Consider the following 23,235-nt stretch of genomic DNA (forward strand, 5'->3'; position numbering starts at 1 on the left):
TTGCCAAATCAATATGCGGACAACAATACAAATTTCCATATCAAATCAGTCGAGCCCCGGGTTAACAACGACCGCCACCAGTACTGTTAGCCAACAGGGTGCTAGTGGAAATTACTGTTGGCTGAAGAAGAAGGAGAAGGAGAAGAGAGGAGGGAGACGTGTCCGGAGGCAGGAGAAGAGGAGGAAAGTAAACAGAGTGGAACTTATGGTAGGAACTTTGAATGTTGGCAGTATGACTGGTAAGGGGAGAGAGTTAGCAAATATGATGGAGAGAAGGAAGGTTGATATATTGTGCATGCAAGAGACTAAATGGAAGGGGAGTAAGGCCAGGTGGATTGGAGGTGGATTCAAATTGTTCTATCATGGTGTGGATGGGAGGAGAAATGGGGTAGGAGTTATTCTGAAGGAACAGTATGTCAAGAGTGTTTTGGAGGTGAAAACAGTGTCAGGCAGTGTAATGATTATGAAGCTGGAAATTGGAGGTGTGATGATGAATGTTGTTAGTGCATATGCACTGCAAATTGGGTGTACAATGGGTGAGAAAGAAGATTTTTGGAGTGAGTTGAATGAAGTGATGAACAGTGTACCCAAGGGACAGAAAGTGGTGATTGGAGCGGATTTCAGTGGGCATGTTGGTGAAGGGAACAGTGGAGACAAGGAGGTGATGGGTAGGTATGGTGTCAAGGAGAGGAATGAAGACGGTCAGAGGATAGTGGATTTTGCCAAAAGGATGGACATGGCAGTGGTGAATATGTATTTTAAGAAGAAAGAGGAACATAGGGTTATGTACAAGAGTGGAAGAAGATGCACACAAGTAGATTACATCCTATGCAGAAGAGTTGATCTGAAGGAAATTGAGGACTGGAAAGTGGTGGTAGGGGAAAGTGTAGTTAAGCAGCATAGGATGATGGTCTGTAGGATGGCATTGGAGATCAAGAAGAGGAAGAGAGTGAGGGCAGAGCCAAGGATCAAATGGTGGAAGTTGAAAAAGGAAGACTGCAAGGTTGAGTTTAGGGAGGAGGTGAGACAGGCACTGGGTGGCAGTGAAGAGTTACCAGACAGCTGGGAAACTATAGCAAATGTAGTAAGGGTGACAGCAAGAAGGGTACTTGACGAGACATCTGGAAGGAGGAAGGAGGAAAAGGAAACCTGGTGGTGGAATGAGGAAATACAGGAGAGTATACAGAGGAAGAGGATGGCAAAGAAGAAGTGGGATAGTCTGAGAGATGCAGAAAATAGACAAGAGTACAAGGAGATAAGGCGCAAGGTGAAGAGAGAGGTGGTGAAGGACCTGTACCAATTGGCTAGACAGAGGGACTGAGCCGGGAAAGATGAGCAGCAGGTTAGGGTGACAAAGGATAAAGATGGAAACGTAGTCACAAGTGAGGAGACTGTGTTGAGCAAAAGGAAAGAGTACTTTGAGAGGCTGATGAATGAAGAAAACGAGAGAGAGAAGAGGTTGGATGATGTGGAGACAGTGAATCAGGAAGTGCAACTGATAAGCAAGGAGGAAGTAAGGACAGCTATGAAGAGGATGAAGAATGGAAAAGCCGTTGGTCCAGATGACATACTTATGGAAGCATGGAGGTGTTTAGGAGAGATGGCAGAAGAGTTTTTAACCAGATTGTTTAATGGAATCTTGGAAAGTGAGAGGATGCCTGAGGAGTGGAGAAGAAGTGTACTGGTGCCGATATTTAAGAATAAGGGGGATGTGCAGGACTGCAGTAACTACAGGGGAATAAAATTGATGAGCCACAGCATGAAGTTATGGGAAAGAGTAGTGGAAGCTAGGTTAAGAAGTGAGGTGATGATTAGTGAGCAGCAGTATGGTTTCATGCCAAGAAAGAGCACCACAGATACAATGTTTGCTCTGAGGATGATGATAGAGAAGTTTAGAGAAGGCCAGAAGGAGTTGCATTGTGTCTTTGTGGACTTGGAGAAAGCATATGACAGGGTACCTCGAGAGGAGCTGTGGTATTGTATGAGGAAGTCAGGAGTGGCAGAGAAGTATGTAAGAGTTGTACAGAATATGTACGAGAGAAGTGTGACAGTGGTGAGGTCTGCGGTAGGAGCGACAGATGCATTCAACGTGGAGGTGGGATTACATCAGGGATCAGCTCTGAGCCTTTTCTTATTTGCAATGGTGATGGACAGATTGACAGACAAAATCACACAGGAGTCCCCGTGGACTATGATGTTTGCTGATGACATTATGATCAATAACGATAGTAGGGAGCAGGTTGAGGAGACCCTGGAGAGGTGGAGATATGCTCTAGAGTGGAGAGGAATGAAGGTCAGTAGGAACAAGACAGAATACATGTGTGTAAATGAGAGGGAGGTCAGTAGAATGGAGAGGGTGCAGGGAGTAGAGTTGGCAAAGGTGGATGAGTTTAAATACTTGGGATCAACAGTACAGAGTAATGGGGATTGTGGAAGAGAGGTGAATAAGAGAGCGCTGGGAGGGTGGAATGGGTGGAGAAGAGTGTCAGGAGTAATTTGTGACAGACGGGTATCAGCAAGAGTTAAAGATGTTAAGATTTGCACTGGGTGTGATGAGGATGGATAAGGAAATGAGTACATTAGAGGGTCAGCTCAAGTTGGACGGGTGAGAGACAAAGTCAGAGAGGCGAGATTGCGTTGGTTTGGATGATGTGCACAGAAGAGATGCTGGGTATATCGGGAGAAGGATGCTAAGGATAGAGCTGCCAGGGAAGAGAAAAAGAGGAAGGCCTAAGCGAAGGTTTATGGATGTGGTGAGAGAGGACATGCAGGTGATTGGTGTAATAGAACAAGATGCACAGGAGAGAAAGATATGGAAGAAGATGATACGCTGTGGCAACCCCTAACAGGAGCAGCCGAAAGAAGAAGAAAATGTGGGAGGTGTTCCTAATGACAAAATTTAAGCCCAAGGCCAGCAGATTTGCGTGCTATTGAGATTTTACTGTTTCATCAATGACTTGTGTGAATCTATGCAACACCAACTCACTTCTTCTACTGCTTGAAGTCATATCAGATCAGCTAAATGATCTCATACTTGTAAAAATAAAAAGTGTGGACAAAGAAAAGGAAAAGTCACCCGGCTTATCTAAAAATGAATGGAAGAGGAAAGATACTCCCTAAGTGTGTTTCTGTGAACCTTAACATCAGTAGTAAATAAGCACATGTTCAGTAAAACAGCCTCACGAGTGTATTATCTTCAGATTATAATGAGTTGCAATAATCAAGTGGCAAAGCTTCAGAATGTTCTGCTACCTATCACAGTCCATTGCTGCCACCAGTTTAGTTTGAGACTCCACCATTCGACTTTAAGTCTCTAGTAAGTAATTCTTTCAAATGTTTTTGAGAACAATTAACTACAATTAGCCACATACTATATCACATGACTTTAGAGTCTATGAATGCTATTTCAGTCACTACAAGTTTATTTGGGGTTGGTTTTTAACTGCATTATATTGTAAAATATTATTAAAAACAGATTTTCTGTGCATTCTGTTATCACAATTGTTTTTATATATAACTCAATGTTACAAAAAATATTTGTGATTATATTATTATTAGTGACAGCTGTCTGTTTGATGAAGTAAACAAACAAAAATTAAAAATGGTCCAACTTACAAAACAATTAACTAAGTCTCAGAATGAGCCAAATGTTAACCATGCATACTTTAACTAACTTGTTTTAAATTGTAACACAAACCTGTTGCATAGTTTCTTCCTATTACTCCTCTTTCACTCCAACTTGTGCTGAACTCTGCCAGTACATGCAGTATGGCAATATGTCAGTTCACATGGCATTGTAGGGTAGCCATGGCTGTTACCACTCACTGAAGATGCTTTACTTAATTTTTTTTTTCTTTAGGGATGCCATCAGTTCTATTTCTGTCAAAGAAAAGAAAAAAGAGAACAATGATGCAAAGGGTGGCGACAAATCCAAGGCCCAGGCCCCAGTGTCCAGTGCTGGGGAAGACCGAGCTATTCTGTTGGGAGTTGGCATGATGGGTTTCTCGATCCTCATGTATTTTGTGCTGGGAATTACACTTATTAAGCCATTCATGATGAGGTAAGTGCAGATGATAGTTGAACGTGAAATGATTATTTGTTTTGTGTTTTTAGGTGTGCTTGCATATATCTATGAAACATTGCGATAGCCACATCCGCCTGTGTGTCCATGTGTCTGTACACATGAAACAACTTGGCCCATCATGCATCAATTTTGTTGAAAAGTGGCACTTATTCTTCAAGGAAATTTGTTGAGGCAGTTCAATTTTCGTTGAGACATCTTGAACAGATCACGCCGTACACAGTTTTAAAATTCAAAAATCTCTCAATGAAAAGCATTCACAAATTTGCAAACACACATTCCATGCAACTTCAGCTACCAGTTGGCTTACTGTTTCAATTTTAACCTGGCAGTGGTTACACCAACCTGTATATTTTGTAGATATTCCTGTTTTTCACTTCCAATACACACCATTGATGGCAAACAGATCCTCAGTACAAGGTAGTAAAACACCAGCAGACTTGTGCACAGAGTAGGAAGTCATGTCACTGGATGATTACATGGGCAGAACACTTTGCTTGCATTTTCCCCCAGCCCACCAGGAGAACAAAGGGTTATCTACAGATGACTGAAGTACCCTGTAACTGTAAGTCATTGTGTTCAGAGGAAATAAAGATTTAGTTAGTACTACTTACCTTACACTAACCCAAGCTCACAGCTCCATTATCTACATATTATAATGCTTTACTATTTCTCTGTCACTGGACAGTTCCAATTTCAGACTGAAGAATAACTGAAGTTTTATTAGGCTGCCATTCTAATAAAACAGGTAAGAACAGCACATACAAAAATCCAAGAGGAGCTCCTAATTTAATTTAATGTACATATAACCAGCGTAACAGTGTAGTGCAGTGAATACACTTGACCTATAGTTTTCATCCTCTTTCTTTCTCTGTACATTTAGCATTTGTTTGCTCAGAAGTTGATGCGCTTGCTGCTTCCTGAGCAGCTTTTCTTTTCTCCACCCTAGCGTCTAACTTTTTCTCTTCTTTTTTCAGCATCTTTTTGCGTTAAAACTGATTAACTCTGCGTTTATGTTGCAATTGCTTAGTACGTTTTCCTTAATTTTTCACTTAAGCTGGCACTTGAGTCTTCAATCTGCCTCAAGAATGATTTAAGATATGAACAGGTAGAGGAAGTGACGGTGAAGGTGGTAGGAATGAGAACAACGCCCGTACACATGCGCAGCACGGCCGCCCTGCTGGTTGCTGCCGAGAGTTGATTCTACAATAAAATAAAATAAAAATAAAAAGAGGAATAACCTTGGAGGTCAATCATCACACTGAAAGCGGATAGTAGCCATCACGTAGTATATGTGTACCAAATTTCAGGTCAATAGGTCAAACGGTTTGCAAGCTACAGGTGATTTAAAATCCTGGACAGACAAACCAGCAGCCATGGTAGCGTATAATATAGAAAGATATAGCATGGTCCAAACACTGTCAAGGAAAGAATGAATAAAATGTGTTACATTTGAACAGCATTTGAGAATGACCAAAAAGCAGACAAAAACAGTGTGACGATGCGGGTTCGACTCCATCCCCCTATTGCTGTTCAGGAGCCCTTGAACCCAACACCGTCAATAATGTCACCGAGATGAGCTGACACATAGGGACAAATCTCTCAAGGCCAGGGGATATTCCATAAAGTGCTTTTATTCAAAAACAATCAAAAACAAAAAGTGCAAAAGTGCAGCGTCAAAGTTCAATAAATAAATCCATAAAAATCAAGTGTCCAGTGGTGTTAAAACCATCAACAATAAATAAATCCTTTAAAATCTGAGGTAAAAAATGTAGAAGTTACAAACGCAGTCTCTCACACCCTTCTTGTTCTCTGGCCCACCTCCATCTCTCTCTCCCCGGCTCACCATTACTTGCAGCCGCGGAGACCCAACAGTCACGAGCTCCTTCTGTCAACCTCCGTCTTGGCCTCCAAACGGACGTCACTGCCAGACCGACGAGGCTGGCTCTCCTCCCGTGATCTTTCGCGCACCCGTAGTCGCTCCTCAGATCCAGCGGGATGTCACCTCTCCTTCTCACCCCACTCGCTAGTTGTCAGTGGGGCGAACTAGCCCCCTAGAGCGCCTACATCTAACGCTCCTTCGCGGGGCCTCCGCTCGTTCTCTCGTTCTCTTGTTCTCTCACTCACTCACTCACTCACTCACTCACTCACTCACTCACTCACTCACTCACTCACTCACTCACTCACTCACTCACTCACTCAAGGTGGCCAGATCATCCAGCCTAGACTGCCATTGCCGTACTTTAACCTCCTTCTCACATCGTTCTACCTCCTTCCATTTCTTTCCCCGATTTTTTATCTTTTTTTTTCCACGATTCCTGATTCATCCCCCTCTCTCTGCCTCCGTGGGCACAGCGTCTTAATTACACACTGCAGGAAGCCAATGAGGCAAACAAGAGTGACCGCACCCTCACGTGCAGGTGCGACTCGCTCCAATCACCCCATTAACTCCCCGCGGTTGTGCAATCGCACCCACGGAGAACGACACGGCTATACGGATTTAAAAAACCTGACTTTTTTCAGAAGCCGTGGACCCGCTATACCACAAACAGATCGTACTGCCATTGATTTGTTTCCACTTCAAGTACTGCATGTTATCATTTGTGTTCATTTGAAAAGATGTTTTTTTCCTCAAGTTCTGATCCCTCGCTGCTGATAATCAGATAAAGCAGACATTGAACAAATGACGATGGGCCTTATATGTGGACACACATGCTAGACACGTGTCCTGGTTAGGGCTTAGAAAACCTGGTCACCCTATAATTTACTACCAGAGTGCCACATTTACCTGAAATCCATAATGGTCTGTCACTGTAATTACGTGTGCCTATCACTTCTGTTATTCCCTAACATTTGTCGTAACAGAATAGCTTTACAAGTTGCATTTAATCAAAATTCATTACAAAGGTCTTTATATTTAAATTTTAAATCTGGTTATGTCAATTGGCAAATGCAAATTGTCACTATGTGTGAATAAGGTGTGTGTGCATTTATGTGCATGTGTGAGTCAGAGTGGTCTTTGTGATGGACTAGTCTTCCCATGCCTGTTTTCAGCCTTTTGACCAGTCTTTGGCCCTCGCAACCGTGAAATTAATTGAGAAGGTTCTAGAACCTACCTACTGAACTCTGCCTATTGAGGGCTAAGAAGTCTGCATAGCACCTGACTGTTACTCCTTATATACATTTTGTACCTTGTTTTCTTCTGCAGTGGACTGGTAACCCCACCAGGATATTTTCTATTCTGGACCTAATACCACCAGGATACATTTGACTCACATGACCATTAATTTATTAATTTAAACAAAAGGAATCTGTTAGTTTTTTTTTTTTATTTTTATTTTAAAACCTTCATTTAAAATTTTAAGGCAGGCAGGTGGTATAGTGAGGTGACACCTGGCTTTAAAAGACAAGGGTGTGATTCAGTTCCTGACTTTGACTGACTTTGAGATTAAGCAAATCACTTAACATCACTTTTCTAAAAAAAAGGAAAGAAAGAAAAATGTTTGTAGCAAGTAATACTGAACCCTGATCTCTCTATGAAGATATATTAAATAAACGCCAGAATGAGTTTAAGAGAGTAAAACCTACTAGACAAAAGCAAGGCCTTTGACATAATTTTCTTAGGCTTTCAAAAAGTCTTTGATACAGTTCCACACTGTAGATTAATTTTGAAACTAGACGATATTGGCATCAAAAGTAACCTACAAAACTGGATTTCAAGTTGGTTAACTGGGAAAGAGACAATGTATACAGGTATGAGGTGAATGCTCCACATGGGGTATAGTTATTAGTGGGGCCCATCAGGGGTCTGTAGTTGGAATGTTACTTTTTCTTCTTCCTCTTCAACAATTCCTACTTCAATGTGGGGTTGATGTGCTTGATCAGCCTGGTCCTGCACCTCCTCACCAGTCAAGCCATTTTCCTTCAGATCTTCTTTTACTTTATCCATCCACCTCCTCTTTAGCCTCTGTCGCTTCTCTTACCCTGATCTTCCATTCACATCATATTCATTGTCTCTCCTCGTAATGACATAGATTCCGGTGTAGTTAGTAAATCTGTAGATGATACTAAAATTACAGGAACAGCAAATACTGTGGAGGCAGTAAATATAATTCAGAAAGACACGGACTGTATTCAGGCCAGGTCAAACATTTGGAAAATGCAGTTTAATGGAAAAAAGTATAATGTGCTTTATGTGGGTAAAAGAAAGCTCAATTATAAATATAAGTTGGGAGACACAGTCTTACAGGAAGCAACCTCTGCAAAGGATGTAGAGTTTTACGTTTTCAGCTAAATGGTGAATTGTGTATTCACCCGTGAAAATTAAGGGGAAGTACATGTAAGACTGAAGGAAGCACTTCTTCATTGGAATCTGGAACAAACTATAGAGAAACTTTGACAACCTTTAAGAAGTATTTGGAATAAATGTTGGGACAGCATGTTGGACTGAATGATCTCCCCTTATTTGTCAAATTGCTTATATTCTTATGCTACGCTTTGAAAAACAGATTTAATACCCTCCACAAAACAAAAACAATTTGAGAAATACTTGCAGGAAGTCCCTGAGGCTCCGCCCCTAGCCCCTCCTGTCTGTGACTGTTGCTAATCAATGTTTAGTATGCAGCAGTCATAGATAATTAGAGCTGGAGGCACATGTTAGGAAATGGGCGGAGCTGTGTTCAGTCTTTCATTTTGTGTGACATCTACTTGGAATACCAAGTATTGGCGGGGCTTACATTATTTAAAATGTGCACAAACATTACAGAACTGTTTTTTTCTTTTTTTTAAATCATGTTCATTTTTAAAAGTGAAAAACTAAGACAGAAGTATTGAGTGTAGGGTTTCAAATGTAAACTTTTATGCATTGCGGGGGACAGCCGAGACACCCCTTTGACACAAGAGCTGGGGCAGCAGCCATGGGATCCATGCTATGTCCCCCGGAACACTTGGTGGCAGCCCCCCTGGGTTGCATCGGGGCGACAGGCATAGGAATTTGGAGGTCATCCCTGTTGGGTTCCGTGACCACCGCCAGGGTTAGCTGCAAGGCTTCCTGAGCCCGTGTGGGCGATAATGCAGCCACACCCGGAAGTGCAGCCTAATGTAGGTTAATTACCACCTGACGCACTTCCGGGTGGGCTATAAAAGGAGCCTGCGGCCAGAACTCAGGGCACCAGAGTCGGGAGGAGGACAAAGCTGCCTGGGAGGAGTGAAGGAAGAGTATTTTTTGTTTGGGTTTATTTAGTGCGCTTAGTGCGGGACTGTGTAGTGCCTGTGGGACACGGGGAAGATGTGCCCCATGAGTGAAGACAATAAATCTTTGTGTTTAATTATACGTGTGCCTCCGGTGTCAGTCTGTGTCGGGTTGGCACTGATATAGCGCCTTTCACAGCATAAACATAAAATGTATCTAATTTTAGCAAAGGGCAAGTGATATTTATTGTCAGTATCTAATAAACAAAAGGAGTGACTGCATTTTTTTGCTGCTGCTTCACTGCTCCAGAGTGAATTCTGATGCAGTCACTGTCTTCCTGGATTCCTTCGACATCCCACAGTCATACAGGCTTATTTAAATGGTGGTATGTACATAGGTGTACCCTGGGACATCTTGATTTATGCTTCACGCTAGCAAAATAGGCTGAGTCTCCCAGTGACCGTGTATGGAGTAATCAGATTTGTAGATTTGCAGTGCACACTGTAGGTGCTTGATGGGGTTGCTCCTTTGCTTCTGCATGTTTCCTGCAGTCTTCTGTCTCCTCTCATATTATGCTGGGTGACCGTCAGTTACTTCCCACTACTTTAAAAAGCCATTTAGTACTGAGCTTTGCTGAAGGGCTAAAGATTAAACGGTGCAATGGTATTGTCAGCTTGCATTTTAATCACCAGCACAAATGTAAAGTCCATTATTTTTAGTGTATTTTAATACAAACACTTTTTTCAGGTTTTTATGACCAAGTGTTTTGCTTTTTCTATGGAAGATGTTATGGTAATTAAACATAAAGCTTTGTGTGTATCTAATAATAAACAGTAAAACGTCTCTTGGAGTCAAATCAGTTTCTGTACGTCTATAACTGATGCACATATGCTCTTGAGAGTAAGCACATTGCAAACATTGTTAGTCAACCCAGAAAAATCAGATCATGAATAAGGCTGCCACATGACTTCTCAGCACATTTATACATTTCCAAAGTATTACAAGCTGATGTCTGACAGCGGCAGTTTCTGTACAAATGTTTTCCAGGTATGGCGAGTTCACTCACAGTCTCTGCCTGCCTTTTTCCTGTGGAATAGCAAACACAAGACATCTGAGAATCCAGACTCTTTTGTGTTATTACAGCCCAAATTATCCCTTTATCTTTTTTTCCTGTGGCCGCATTGTATGCATTGTACTGTACTTTCAGCTGAGCAATCTCTCACACACACAGAAGTCATGCATGTTACTTAAGACAAAGTCTTTTGTTGTGGCTCATCATAGATCACTGTGACTGAGTTCCTGGGAATACAACACTATGTTCCTGATGGTCACCGAAGTGTGTCCCAACTGTCCCAGACTTGCTAAGGTTATGTAAATGACAGAGAATCACTGGAAAAGTTGTGTAGCATGATGGGGGCTTGCTGAGCTTAGCCAATAGTGTTGTGACATCACTGTTTCAGACATTCACCTCATCGTGTTTCAGACCTGCTACATCTAGAGAGTCAGTGAGTAGCTTATTCACTAGTGAATGGCAGATAGGACTATTGCTATATTCCTGTACCATTGAATTAGCAGGTTATTACTATAGGCAGAAGACATACACCCCTCAAAGTAAAATAGGAAATAATATTTTGTACCAAAATATTTACAAAAAAGAAATTTCTCCCTCTCTTCTATGTATAAGTTCCTTTTGTGTTTTTTGAGCTGATATTATACTTCCTTTCTGTTGTGGTCAATGGGTTTCTTCTTTTTACTCTCACATGAATTCTTCAAGATGTTTAAGAGTTAATCAGAAAGAAATATTCTGGCTTCACTTAAGCAGACTCTTCTGCATGTTTTTCCTGTTCCCCTCAAGAAATGGAAAGCCTGAGTTTCCGTACTTTATCTGAGTTGATTATCCATTCTGCCATCCACTTTCAAACTCCTTTAAACCCAATTGATGATCAAAGAGAGTTGGTGAATAACCAGCAGGTAGTACTGGGCCAAGGCAGGTGCCAGTCCTGGATGAGGTGCCAGTTCTTTACAGGAAACACAGTAAAAGTGTGCCACATCTTTAGGATATGAGGACAATACCAGAGTATCCAGAATATAATATGGAAGGATCTATAAATTCCACATGGCTGGTACATTTAATAACTGTCCTTTTAATAAATACTGTAAGTGCTCCATTTATTTTTAGTAGCTATTACTTAAAACATACTCAATTGTAGTTTTAATAATTTAGGGAGACACACAGGTTGCACATTTCCCCTACAGCTTCTGTAATGTTTTAACTTTTCATCTAGTGTTTTTGTGCCCCCTTCCCCCATATTCTTTAAAAGGTGCCTTCATGTGAGGGGTCCGATTAATTGTATTCCATCTCAGCATTTAACTGAAGCCAACAGTACATTATTAAAAAGACACTGTTGGTCACAAACAACTATAACATATTAGCCAATTAAATGAGCAGATTGTGCTTTCCTGTTATTTGTTTAAATAATGTAGAAAATGCTTGCTATGATCCCAAATAGTGCCTGCTGGGAAATCATTCTTTTCTGAATTAATGTGTTGTGTTTATGTACTGTAGATACACAGTTTTTAAGAGAAACAAATTCCCAATAGGGGTAGACTATGTATATCCAGGCAGAAATAAAATCATTAGAGATAATAAATACTTCTAATAATTAATACCAGAATAGAAAAGTTTTTATAAACGTACCTACCTACTATACTGTATAATTCAATATATATGCAACTGAAGTAGATCATCAAGAAGCATAATAACAATACACTCAATAACAATAATAGCAAAAAAAAAAATGATTGTAGGAAAAGGTTGTGCATTATGGGTGGCAGAGCACAGGGCCTGGGCAAAGCAAAGTCCAAAGAAAAAGTGTGATAGACACCCTAATAGGGATGACATGTGTGTTGTCTTGCCAGGCTACGAAGAAAGGTACCACCATGGGGCAGAATTCCTGCTAAGTGTGCCTGGAGTTCTGGAAGACTATTAACAGAGACACTTAATGTAAGAGAGAGAGAGAGAGAGAAGTTCAACCAGGGTAGGAGTCTGCAAGATTCTCTGAGGTTTCTAGAAGACTGATGAATCAAGTTGCTTGGGCTATGTGATCATTAGTTAGGCAAGAGAGTCAAGAAATGGACCTATGCTGTCCTGCTGCAAGGACAAACAGCAAAGAGTCTGTCTTGCATACCTAGCTGTGTAAGTGCAAGTTAAGGTTTAGGGCTGCCAGCACATGTGTCTTAGAAACAGAACTTAAAGTCACAATATTCAGAAGACGAGCTGTTGAGTAGCCCTGGAGCTAAGACACCAGATAAAGGACATGGGGTAAGGGGATGTGCCACCCACCTGTTTGGCACAGGAATAACATCAATACAGCCTATATAATACCTATACAGTCAGATGCAGAAAGGCTGCAGGTCTTGTATGTGAGATGTTTGGCTGTTGAATTCACGATACTTATTTGATCCATTCCTTATGTTTATTCCTGTTCCTCACTAGTTTTTCCTATGGGCTTTATGGGTCAAGCTGCTACATGACAAGTTAGAAATTCATTGACTACCGTGTATGCTCATGTATAAGTCAGGTCTTGAAACCCAAAAAATGTATCATAAAATCAGGCAACAACTTATACGCCTTTTCAAAAATGCAACACTTCATTTTTTTTAACATCTTCTTGCCTCTTCCAATCTTGCATCAGTTTCTCAGACACACTGAATTTTGTTGCAGCAGCGCAGTTACCAATTTCTTTCACTACTTCAACGACGTTTCATTTAAAACCAGCTTCATATTTTCTTCTGATCGAGAGCTCCATCGTAGATAAGGGATGCTTTTACGATAAAGATGTATGAGGGTGTGAGATACAAAAACACAAAACAGTGCAAATGTCTCTTCGGAATAGTTTGGGTATTATTGTGTGGTCACGTAGGCACAACAGAGAGAGAGAGAGAGAGAGAAAGAGAGAGAGAGGTTAGGAGCACATGCTGATACAGCGCATTGCCACATCCACATAAAAAAAAAGACAGTGTGCTCCGTGGTTACTCTATCAGGTGGGTGTTAGCATATCATAATCCCTTGTACCAACAGCATGAGTTTTCCGCATTCGACTTATACGAATGACATTATAAAATGCCAGAAATTATACTGTAAAATCAAGTCCCGACTAATCCGTGGGAGAACTTATCCGCGAGTATATACAGTACATTTTTTGTATTTGTAGAAAACACTTTGACCCTGTGTTAGGATATAGCGGGTTGGATAATGACTGACTGACTGACTGACTGACTTTGACAATGAAGTTGCTGTTGTCACAGTACTACATGGATGAGATTTAGCAACATACCACTGTATTTCTGCATCATATAAACAGTAGACATACGTATTCCAAATGTAGTCGTATCACAGTAGGCCATCAAAATGGACACATGTGAGAAGTGTAAACTAGACTCATGGTTTTAAAGACACAGAGAAGTATAGATGTATGTGGCAAATGTTTTATTTATGTAGTTGGAAGTCCCAGTAAATTTACACCAGACTTTATTATACTCTCTTTTACCAAAATGCATATTAAGCCCATACAGTCTTTTTCTTTTGTTAAATGCGCTAGGCCTTGGGTCAAAACAGACAATCACAACGAGTCCACTCTTCCACATCACTCATCAGAATCACATTTATTGACCAAATATGCACACATTCAAGGAATTTGACTCCAGTTTTGGTGACTCTCCAAGTATAAGTTACATAATCGAGATACACACAACTGTTAGTCACACATCTGAGATAAAAAAATAAGATAGAGAACGTATACATATATATGCATACAAGCTGTAGACTGCAACTGCAAGAAATGCTGAAATAAACACTGAAAAACAAATATGTAAACAGTATTACAAGACCCTGGGAGGCATGGGGTGTGATGCACAGCCTGATTAAGCTGAATTAATCAGTTGTGGGCTTGATGGCCTGTGGGAAAAAAACTGTTCTTATATCTGCTTGTTTTGGCGTATATTAATCTACTAGCCATGCCCGCGGCTCCGCCCACGTAGAAGTGAAAAAGGACAGTGAGGAGGGCCGTGCCCAGCTCCCCATTCCTGATATCACGCTTCCCCCTCTCCTTGGCCCTCAGCCCCTGTCTTGGATTAGCACGACTATATCACACCTGCAAGTGAACTATGATTCTTAGCACGATGAGAGAAGTCACAAATCAATCAGAATGTTCAAGCAAATTATAGAAAAAAACCTGATCTAAATCCGTAATGTAGTCCACTCATTTGCTAGCTAAGTGGAGGTAAGGAATACGTCCTGAGGCTGGTGAGTGAGTGAGGAAGGCCCCACCCCCCTCTCTTGGTCCACTGTGTGTCTCTCGGATTCGCGCAAATAAATTGGTACTGCAAGCGAACTATGATACTATGAGGGAAGTCACTCAATCAACCAGAATTTTCAAGCAAAGTATGGGGAAAAAACAATCTAAATCCGTTAAGTAGTCCTCTCATGAAAAGTGGACAGACAGACAGATTTTATATATACAGAGATAACTCTTGGCCGATGGAAGATGTTCAAAAAAGTTGTGGCCCGGATGTGAAGGGTCAGTGATGATTCTTCCTGCCTGTTTCATGACTCTGGAATAGTACAAGTCCTGCAAGGTGGGCAGACCGGCGCCAATGATATTTTCGTCAGACAGGACTATTTGTTGCAGCCTGTTTTTGTCATGTTTAGTCCCTGATCTGAACCACGCTCTTATGGGTGAGCTGAGACCAGCCTTGATGACTGCTGTGTACTGTAGAACTGAATCAGCAGCTCCTGTGAAAGGTTCATCTTCCTCATCTGTCGCAGTGACCTCTGTTGCTGTAGCTCGTTTTTAGCACCAGTCATGTCACTTCACATCGGCTCCCTCTTTTAAGCTCATATATTTCCTCAGTCAGTGTTCCATCACAGTTCTTTGACGTTTTACTCTTCATGGTAACGACACATTCATTTATGTTTTTACTTATTTTGCCCGTTGGTTGTCTCGAGTATTTCAGATCTGAAATCTATTAAGTGGTCTTATCATAATAGTAGCAGTGAGCCATAATGAAAGTATATACTTTTCTTCTAACTGCCAGGCACTGGACGAATGAAAGAACTGACCAAACTAAATTAAATGCAGGCTATATTTTTTATAACTTTTATGTAGTTGAGTGTAAAAAGTGACTTAAAAGCAACTTTCTTTGTGACCTGTACAGGGTGGTCCAGATCTAATTATGCAGATCCAGATCGTCTAGATGACTTTGATTTATGTGGGGACGATTCCAATTCGGCGCAAAGACGATTCTTCATGTCATCAGTTTGCACACTTCTCGATGGTCTTGGATTTTTTGGGTGATTTCCTATGTAATAAACTTAATAAGTTATAGCATAATGAAAATTGCATATTTAGACCTGACCCTATATAATCCACTACACACACAGATGCTCATAACACTCTTGAACTCACTTAATCAAATTTAGGGTTGTGTGTTGCCAGAGCACAACACACAAGGCTGTAAACGCCATGGAGAGGCTGACAGTCCAACACAGCACCGAGTCATGCACAGACACACACACACTCACATTCACAATTAGAATTAGAGATGTGGAAGGAAGACCCATGTGGGCAGGGGAAGCACATGCAAATTCCAAATGGACAATGGCCAGGCTTCTGGAGCCCTTCAACACTTATGTTTTGTTGCCTGTCTTTACCTGTGTTGTCTTAAGCTTGAAGACTTATAGTATAGAGGGAATGATTGTAATAAAGATAGAACGTATTATTTGTATTCATATCAAGACTGTTTATGTGTATTTCCATATTTATCAACAAGGGTACAGGTACTGGAAGCATAGAAACAGCTGTAAATAGTACTTCAGGTATATGATTGGTATTTTCCATTAATTTCAATGATGTTTTGTATGTTTTTACATTCATGGCACTGGAGATTGGCAACTCATTTAGAGTTGATAGGACATGCAAGTAAGATACATAGATAGTATGGCTACTATCACCATAGTGAATAAACAGAAGGTGGCCTGCATGTCTATGTGCTGAATGTCAACGCTCAATTTCTAGGGGCGTCACGTCATTCACCAAGCTCTTAATTTTACAGTTAAGCAGAAGTGAGTCTTGTAGAACCTCAAAAATACATTTGATGTGAAATATTGGTAGTTTTCCCAAACATTTCAGCGCCACAAAAATGAGAGCAGTTGTCATGGCAGAAACAGAAACCTTGTGAAGCAGAGCGTGAACTATTTTTATACTGTGGGTGTGTTGGTAAGGTTAGGTGCACTTATAGTTTGTCATTGTCTCTCCAACAGGAACAGGGAAAAGAACAAAGCAATTAAAAATGTACCAATATTTGATATGCACTCACTTGCATAAGTCGTCCTTCCATTCATTCCATGTGGAGTTGCAATCACTACACTATCTAAATCTAATAAAACATTTCAGCTCCATTTTATTTGCCCTGTTGGCTCAATCCAGAAATTGTACCACTAAATCATGGAGGTGTTTCTGGGAGAAGTCAGAGAGGGTGCATAAAGTAGATTAGTAGGGGAGGTGGATTGTTTCTAGTTGTATTTCTTTTAGTTTGCCTGTAATGAGAAGTAAAGCAAAATGACACCTTTTGTTGGCTAACTGAACAGATTACAACAGGCAAGTGTTCATGGCAGCTTAGACCCCTTCTCCAGGCAAGTTATAGTACAGAAACTACAGTTTCTTGTGTTTAAATATGATCTCTGAAAGAAACAAAACCTTTAAGTGGGTCATCTTCAATGTCAAAAATGAACACACCTAGCTTTCCTGTCTGTTAGCCTTTATCAGGCCAGGCCTGTAATTTTGTACAGTGGTCTAACATTTGAAACAATGTCAAATTTTGTTTTTCAAAGTTTGTTTTAAATAATATTATTTTTGTGATTTTTTTTAAATTGGGTATAACTTTATCTTACTGTTAGAAACACTGCATATTACAAAAATACTCATTGGACCAGAGGCAGAGTCAATAAAAATGCCCTACTTGGTGGTCTTGAAATAGGCCAAGCTGTTGTTCACTAGTGTCTTGACTGTAGAAGGTTAGCACCTACACCTGAGGTATATATAGTGGTCCAATGTAGTTGGACTGCATATTTCTAGTAATTTCTGAATAGCAAAGGTCCAAAGTGATACTTTGTCATGTAAGAAAATAAACTGACAGATTGTAATTATTGAAACCATGCAGCATGGTGGTCATCAGAGTAGAGTTTGCATGTCTCCCCATGTCTGCATTCCTTAGGAGTACTCCCATTTTCCTCCCATTTTGCAACAGTGACGTGCGGTGAGTTTCATGGCTGGTGAGGCACTGACTCCTTCAGAGTCAGATTTACAAACATATGAACCCAAAAGAGTAGCGTATTCGCCAACTGACTACTGGTTATGTTTCAAATCTCAGCATTCTTTACACACAGATAGGTAAGGTACATATTTGGCTGAGAAAGAACGTTATATTTATAGCAACAAGAGAGAGAGCGGAGAGAGCTTGTTTGCTGTGTACCCTCCATGTGTTCTAAATTTGCCGTTGCAATTTCACAATTCATACTCATTCAATACATATTAAAGTACTGAGCGGTGTACAAAAAAAACGGATTTCAATTTTGACCTTAATTGAAATATTTAGTTGTTTTTAAAAGCTTTTAATTCTGATGCTTTAATCAATTTTAATACAACAAAAGGATAACAAGAAAAACAAAACAATATTTTATTTAAGGTTTTTTTCTTAGTCTGAACGCATTTTTTATAAAATTGAAAACCGTTTATGGTCTTACCTTTATTTGTAAATGAAATCCATGCGCCTATACTTCTCTATGAAAATCTCTGTCACTTTCTTGGAAAAGTCCTCCTTATTTTCCTTTAGTTTAAAAAAATTTAATTTTAATTTTGTCAGTCAGTCAAAAAAAAAAAAAAAAATAAATGGATTGCTGCAGTGCAGTTGATTATCTGATATCGCTAACTTATTGGCACCGAGAGCCTCTGCATTGAAGAACAGCAGCAACAAGCACCTGTAGGGCTCACATCCTCCCATTCTGTGCGACATGGTACTGTCTGCCTTACCTTGTGCCTTTTCACTGCGGTTTTATGTCCGATCAGCAAGACTAAATATGTCACACACATTCATTAAAGATATTAACCAGACTGTGGAAAGTCAGGGTGTATAATAAACGAGTCTGCAAACATTATATTGGCATCAAACAGAGAGATAGCAACAGGCACGCGCCAATTGCATATATCAACCCAGTGTGTGAGGGACAGTGCAGTCCGAGGTGAGGCTCATCGCTACCGTACCTCAGGTTTTCCCCCTGTATTTGTACAGGAAATGTGCCATTTCAGCAATTTTGACTATAAAATGAACAAAATGATTGGAATCATACAGAAAACAAACTTATAGCTCAGACTGGTGAACAAATTTATTTTATTATTATTTTTTTATGTTTTATGATGACAGGTGAGGCTTTGTCTCACCTGCCTCCCCTGATCGCACATCCCTGTTTCACAAAGACTAACAAGGTAAATTAATCGACGATTATAATTGGGCCCTGCATGAGTGTGGTGTGTGTGTTAGCGGACCTAACAATGGACTGGTATCCCATCCTGCCTAACACCTGATGTAGTCCTGAAGCGCACATGGCCCGATAGTCATGTGAAAGAGACATTAAGATTTAATCTTTTAACACAATCTCATTGACATAGTGGCTTTATGCCTGCCTGATAGTTGGAGATATGCCACTATTGCCTGTTGTCCGGAAATCACCCATTCCCTCTTTTATTTCTAAGCAATGAATAATAATTTGGACTCAGCCATGTTCCTGTGACATATATGGTCTGTCACGATCTATTGTGAATTGATCCTGCAGTGCAATTTGGCCAGACTAACTATTAGGTCACTGGAATACTTTGAGTACATATTTAGGCTTGTGCTTCTGCACAAAATTTATACTCCTTATCAAAATTGCAACCTGAGCATCACATGGGTCTCATAAGTGGGCCATCTGTCCTTCTGGTTTCCTTGAAGGGATAACATGTTTGGTGCTTTGCTGGAAAAATAAGTTTTACATTTGTTTTCTTTCTAATAAGTAAAACACATAGAACAAACATAAACAATAAGAACAAGTAAGCCATATGTGGAACGCTGACATGGATTGCCATTGTTTTTCAATTTGGGGTTGTGATGTGCTGGCTTGGCATTAAAAACAAAGTAGGCAGTATTCAGAATAGAAGAATTGTCCGGTACTTCCTGTAGGTAAAATGAACATTAGTTATTAACAGAGGATAGCTAGTGCAGGTATGCAAGTGGCAAACTAGCAAATCATTTGGAGGTTAATACTTATACAAAATTGCATTACCAGCATACTACTCTATTTAACAAAGGATACCAACATAAAAAATTAGAAAAAATTTCATCTAAATAAGTCCAAAGAAAATTAAAAATACAAAGAAAAGAAAAGGATTTAACCCTCACCCAAGAGAAAAAGAAAAAGAAAGAATGATACAATACAGAAAAAAAACATTTTAAATATAATTAAACAATTAATAGCATAATAGAGTCAATCGTGGGCCCATCATGCTTATTCTAAAATTATATTAATGAATTGTTCCCATATTTTAAAAATGTTTTGGACATATCCTCTAAGAGACAATTAGATTTTTTTCTAATTAGAGATAATGTAGAATGTCACTTTCCCACTGAGTTATTAAAAAGTGGGTTTATGCGGCATTTTTATTCTTCATGTTATATTCGGAAGAAATGACAAATTCTTTGTTAAGTTATAACGTTAAAACAATTCAAAGAACTTTATGCTATAACTAGGGTACGTGCTGAGTAGTGTGTGTGTACAGCCGGTCTTCACACCTCCAAAAGACATTAGCAGCTCTAAAAGCTGTTCCAAGAAGAACAGCCAAGTTCATCGCAGGACTAAATGGCATGCCCTACCTCTGAAAGACTAACAGAATTCCACTTCCTCTAAGCAGTGTGAGGACCTAATTTGGGTCTTAAAGTCCTGGATGAAATACTGGGACAACTTGCACTGAATGATCTCCTTGAGTTTGCCTTTCTTGCTTGCTTGATGTTTGCATGCTTTGGATAGTTGTTACTACTTAACTACATTGGTACTTTAGAGCAAATCCTTGAACCTCTATACCCTGTAATCAAAATTCAATAATTATTGAAACTCTTGTACTGGGAAATTGTCATCCAGACAGAACTCTGTATATTAAATGAAGCATAATGAACAAGTTGATGATTGTATATTTCCTCAGTATTTTTAGTGAGAAGTCAAACTGTACGGTGATGAGAGCCGACATCCTTGAAGACTGGATTGAATGTTCATTTATGTGTGGGGTTGACTGCAGAGGACAAGCCAAGTATCCCTGCCTCCAGGTCTTTGTGAACCTTTCCCACACCAGACGAAAAGTCCTACTGCACTATAATGATGAAGCTATTCAGTTAAACCCAAAGGTAATCCATTTCCAGTACTTCCATTTGCTTAAAATAAATACTCTGATCAACTAAAGGCTTATATTTGGTGTTCTCTTTCCACATACATTGTATTCTTACTACAACAAGCTTGACAAATATCAGCCACTAAAATACTGTATCATATTTCTGTTGTTTCAGTGCTTCTACATCCCAAAATGCTTGAGAGATAGAAATGAACTGCTAAGTGAAGCAGAGAAAATAAAGCGTTCGTTGCACCACTCAAATGGCTCAGTCTTCCCTTGCTACTATAACCCAGAAAAAAAGCCAGAAGATGCCATCATGTTTAGGAAGTACGACACCACAATGGTGTTCCACTGCCTGTTTTGGCCTACTCTGATGCTGATTGGGGGGGCGCTGATCGTTGGAATGGTCAAGCTCACACAGCACCTCTCGCAGATGTGCGCCGAGTTTTCAGCGGCCCAAGAGGAGACGCAAGCCCTCACGCCATCTTCAGAAGACTCAATGGAGAGCAGGCCTAGGAGGCTGGACAAAATTTTGCGTTGGAGGCCTAAACAGATGCAACATGCCCCCCTTTCCTGAAGTAGACATGTTGCTTTGTTGATTTATTTTTAACTGGTTGCTTAGTGTTTGGAATCCACCATCGGGGATAAATAATTTTGTTCAAACAATGCTACTGGACTTTAGAAGCACAATGAATTAGATATCTGACTAATTTTATCTTACTTTTAGTGGTGTTTAAAGTTTGGAAAAATACTGAAATGTACTTACACTCTGTGGGATGGCATGATGGATCAATGGTTAACTCTCCTGCTTCACAAATCCATGCTGGTCATAGTTCACAGGTTTTCTTCTCTCACATCCCAAAACTCTAGTCCTGTGGAAATGTGCTCATTCGATGGATATCCTGGGTTGATTCCTGCCTTGCACCTCAGGCTGGTGGGCTATCCGGACCCATGCAATCCTCAACTGAACTTGGCTGGTTTGAGAATGTTACGTTCTCTGTCTGCTTTCTTTCACTTTTTAAAATTCAGAGTTATAGACACCACACTCTGCTCTATCAAGTGATAGAAGTTGCCACAGAGACAGCAAAAGATTGTTTTTATTCTTCTTAACAGCATCCTAATATCCTGTTATTTTTATACAAGGACCCTAGTATTGTTCTGCTTTATATTTTAAGCTTTGTAAAAAAAAAAACAAAAAAAATATATGTTTTTGTCAGTACTTTATTCTAAGGTTTATAAAGATTTTCTAAAACCTGTGAATCTTTAGCAATACACTGTTCTCACTGTTAACCTATTTCTTTAAAGAAGTGATTTATAATTATAATACAACAAATATTGGGATCCCAGGACCAGCAGAGAAAATACAATTGGGTTTGGGATTCCCATTCATCAACCATCTACTTTTCGATAAAATAACGACAGAAATATTCTAAAACAAGCTTTAAGCATTCATACTCTTCCAGAAGCGGTGACACCAAACCCTGCTACTCTTCTGATGTCCAGACACGTCTAAGAAGAAGAACATCACTTTGGCATTGGCATGGGCCTTTTGGACTATTTAATGGTAGTTAGTTGTTCTGATCTTGGTTTGTTTGTGCCTTGGCTTTTCTCGATCTGGCTATTGTCCTGACCTTTACTCTGACTCTGCTTCAGCTGCACATCACCAAATGACTTTCTGTTTCTACTATATGATTCCTTACTAGGTGGCCAGCTTTACACTGTGAGAATGCAGTCATTTATCAAAGCCTGATACAAGCACCTTGCAAGGAAAAACTAAAGTTTTTTTTTCCTTCTTTCACAAACTAGTGTTAATATTTCTAATAAACATGAGAGAACTCAAGATAATGAATTGGATTAGCAAAGTAAATGAGAAAACGTGACAATTATTACAGAGATGGAATGAGGTTGGGGAGAGGGGGTATGGGAGGTAATGTGTAGACTGCTGTTGCTTACATTTTTAATTTCAGCAAATGTTCATTTGTATATAAAATGATTGAATAGAATGCGGAAAACTGTAGATCTCACAGAACATAATGTCTTCTCAACTTTTATTTATCAAGCATCTCAGAATTACTCCAAGGGATTGCCCTAAACGTCTGACTAGGGTTAAGAATATGTCCTACCTCAGTCTAGGACATGAGGAGTATGTATGAAGCTTCTTACACCTACTCCACTCCACATTTGAGAATGATGTCCCAGCAAAGAGTAGGCATCCACATTTGAGAGTGAATGGCATCACAGCAACCTGGGCCACAACCCGGCACCCATGAAGGCATTTTGTAGTTTCCATGGAAATCATGATGATGTTTTGTAGTATTCTGATATGCTAAGGCTTCACCACAATAATAATAACATTCAAAGCAGTAGGAGTTAAAGAAGAAGAAGAAAGAAAACATAATGAGGCAAGATATTGCGCATTGTAATTGTTGACACTTTACAACACCATCAACAAATACAGTAATGAGCACCAAGATAGAAAGACCAAGGCA

The 23,235-nt window shown here is 40.0% G+C and overlaps 1 protein-coding gene across 2 annotated transcripts in view; it reads left to right on the plus strand.

Moving 5' to 3' along the window:
- Positions 1-23,235, plus strand: part of LOC120532582 (calcium-activated potassium channel subunit beta-3-like) — a 39,052-nt gene extending 15,817 nt beyond the window's left edge. For both annotated transcript variants that reach the window (XM_039758715.1, XM_039758707.1), the window contains 3 exons: positions 3,860-4,060; positions 20,564-20,762; positions 20,922-23,235. In XM_039758715.1, the coding sequence (XP_039614649.1) occupies positions 3,860-4,060; positions 20,564-20,762; positions 20,922-21,323 (802 nt within the window). In that variant the 3' untranslated portion in view covers positions 21,324-23,235. The remainder of the gene's footprint in view (positions 1-3,859; positions 4,061-20,563; positions 20,763-20,921) is intronic.

The sequence above is a fragment of the Polypterus senegalus genome, chromosome 1, assembly GCF_016835505.1.
Source record: "Polypterus senegalus isolate Bchr_013 chromosome 1, ASM1683550v1, whole genome shotgun sequence".
Classification (NCBI taxonomy): Eukaryota; Metazoa; Chordata; class Cladistia; order Polypteriformes; family Polypteridae; genus Polypterus; species Polypterus senegalus.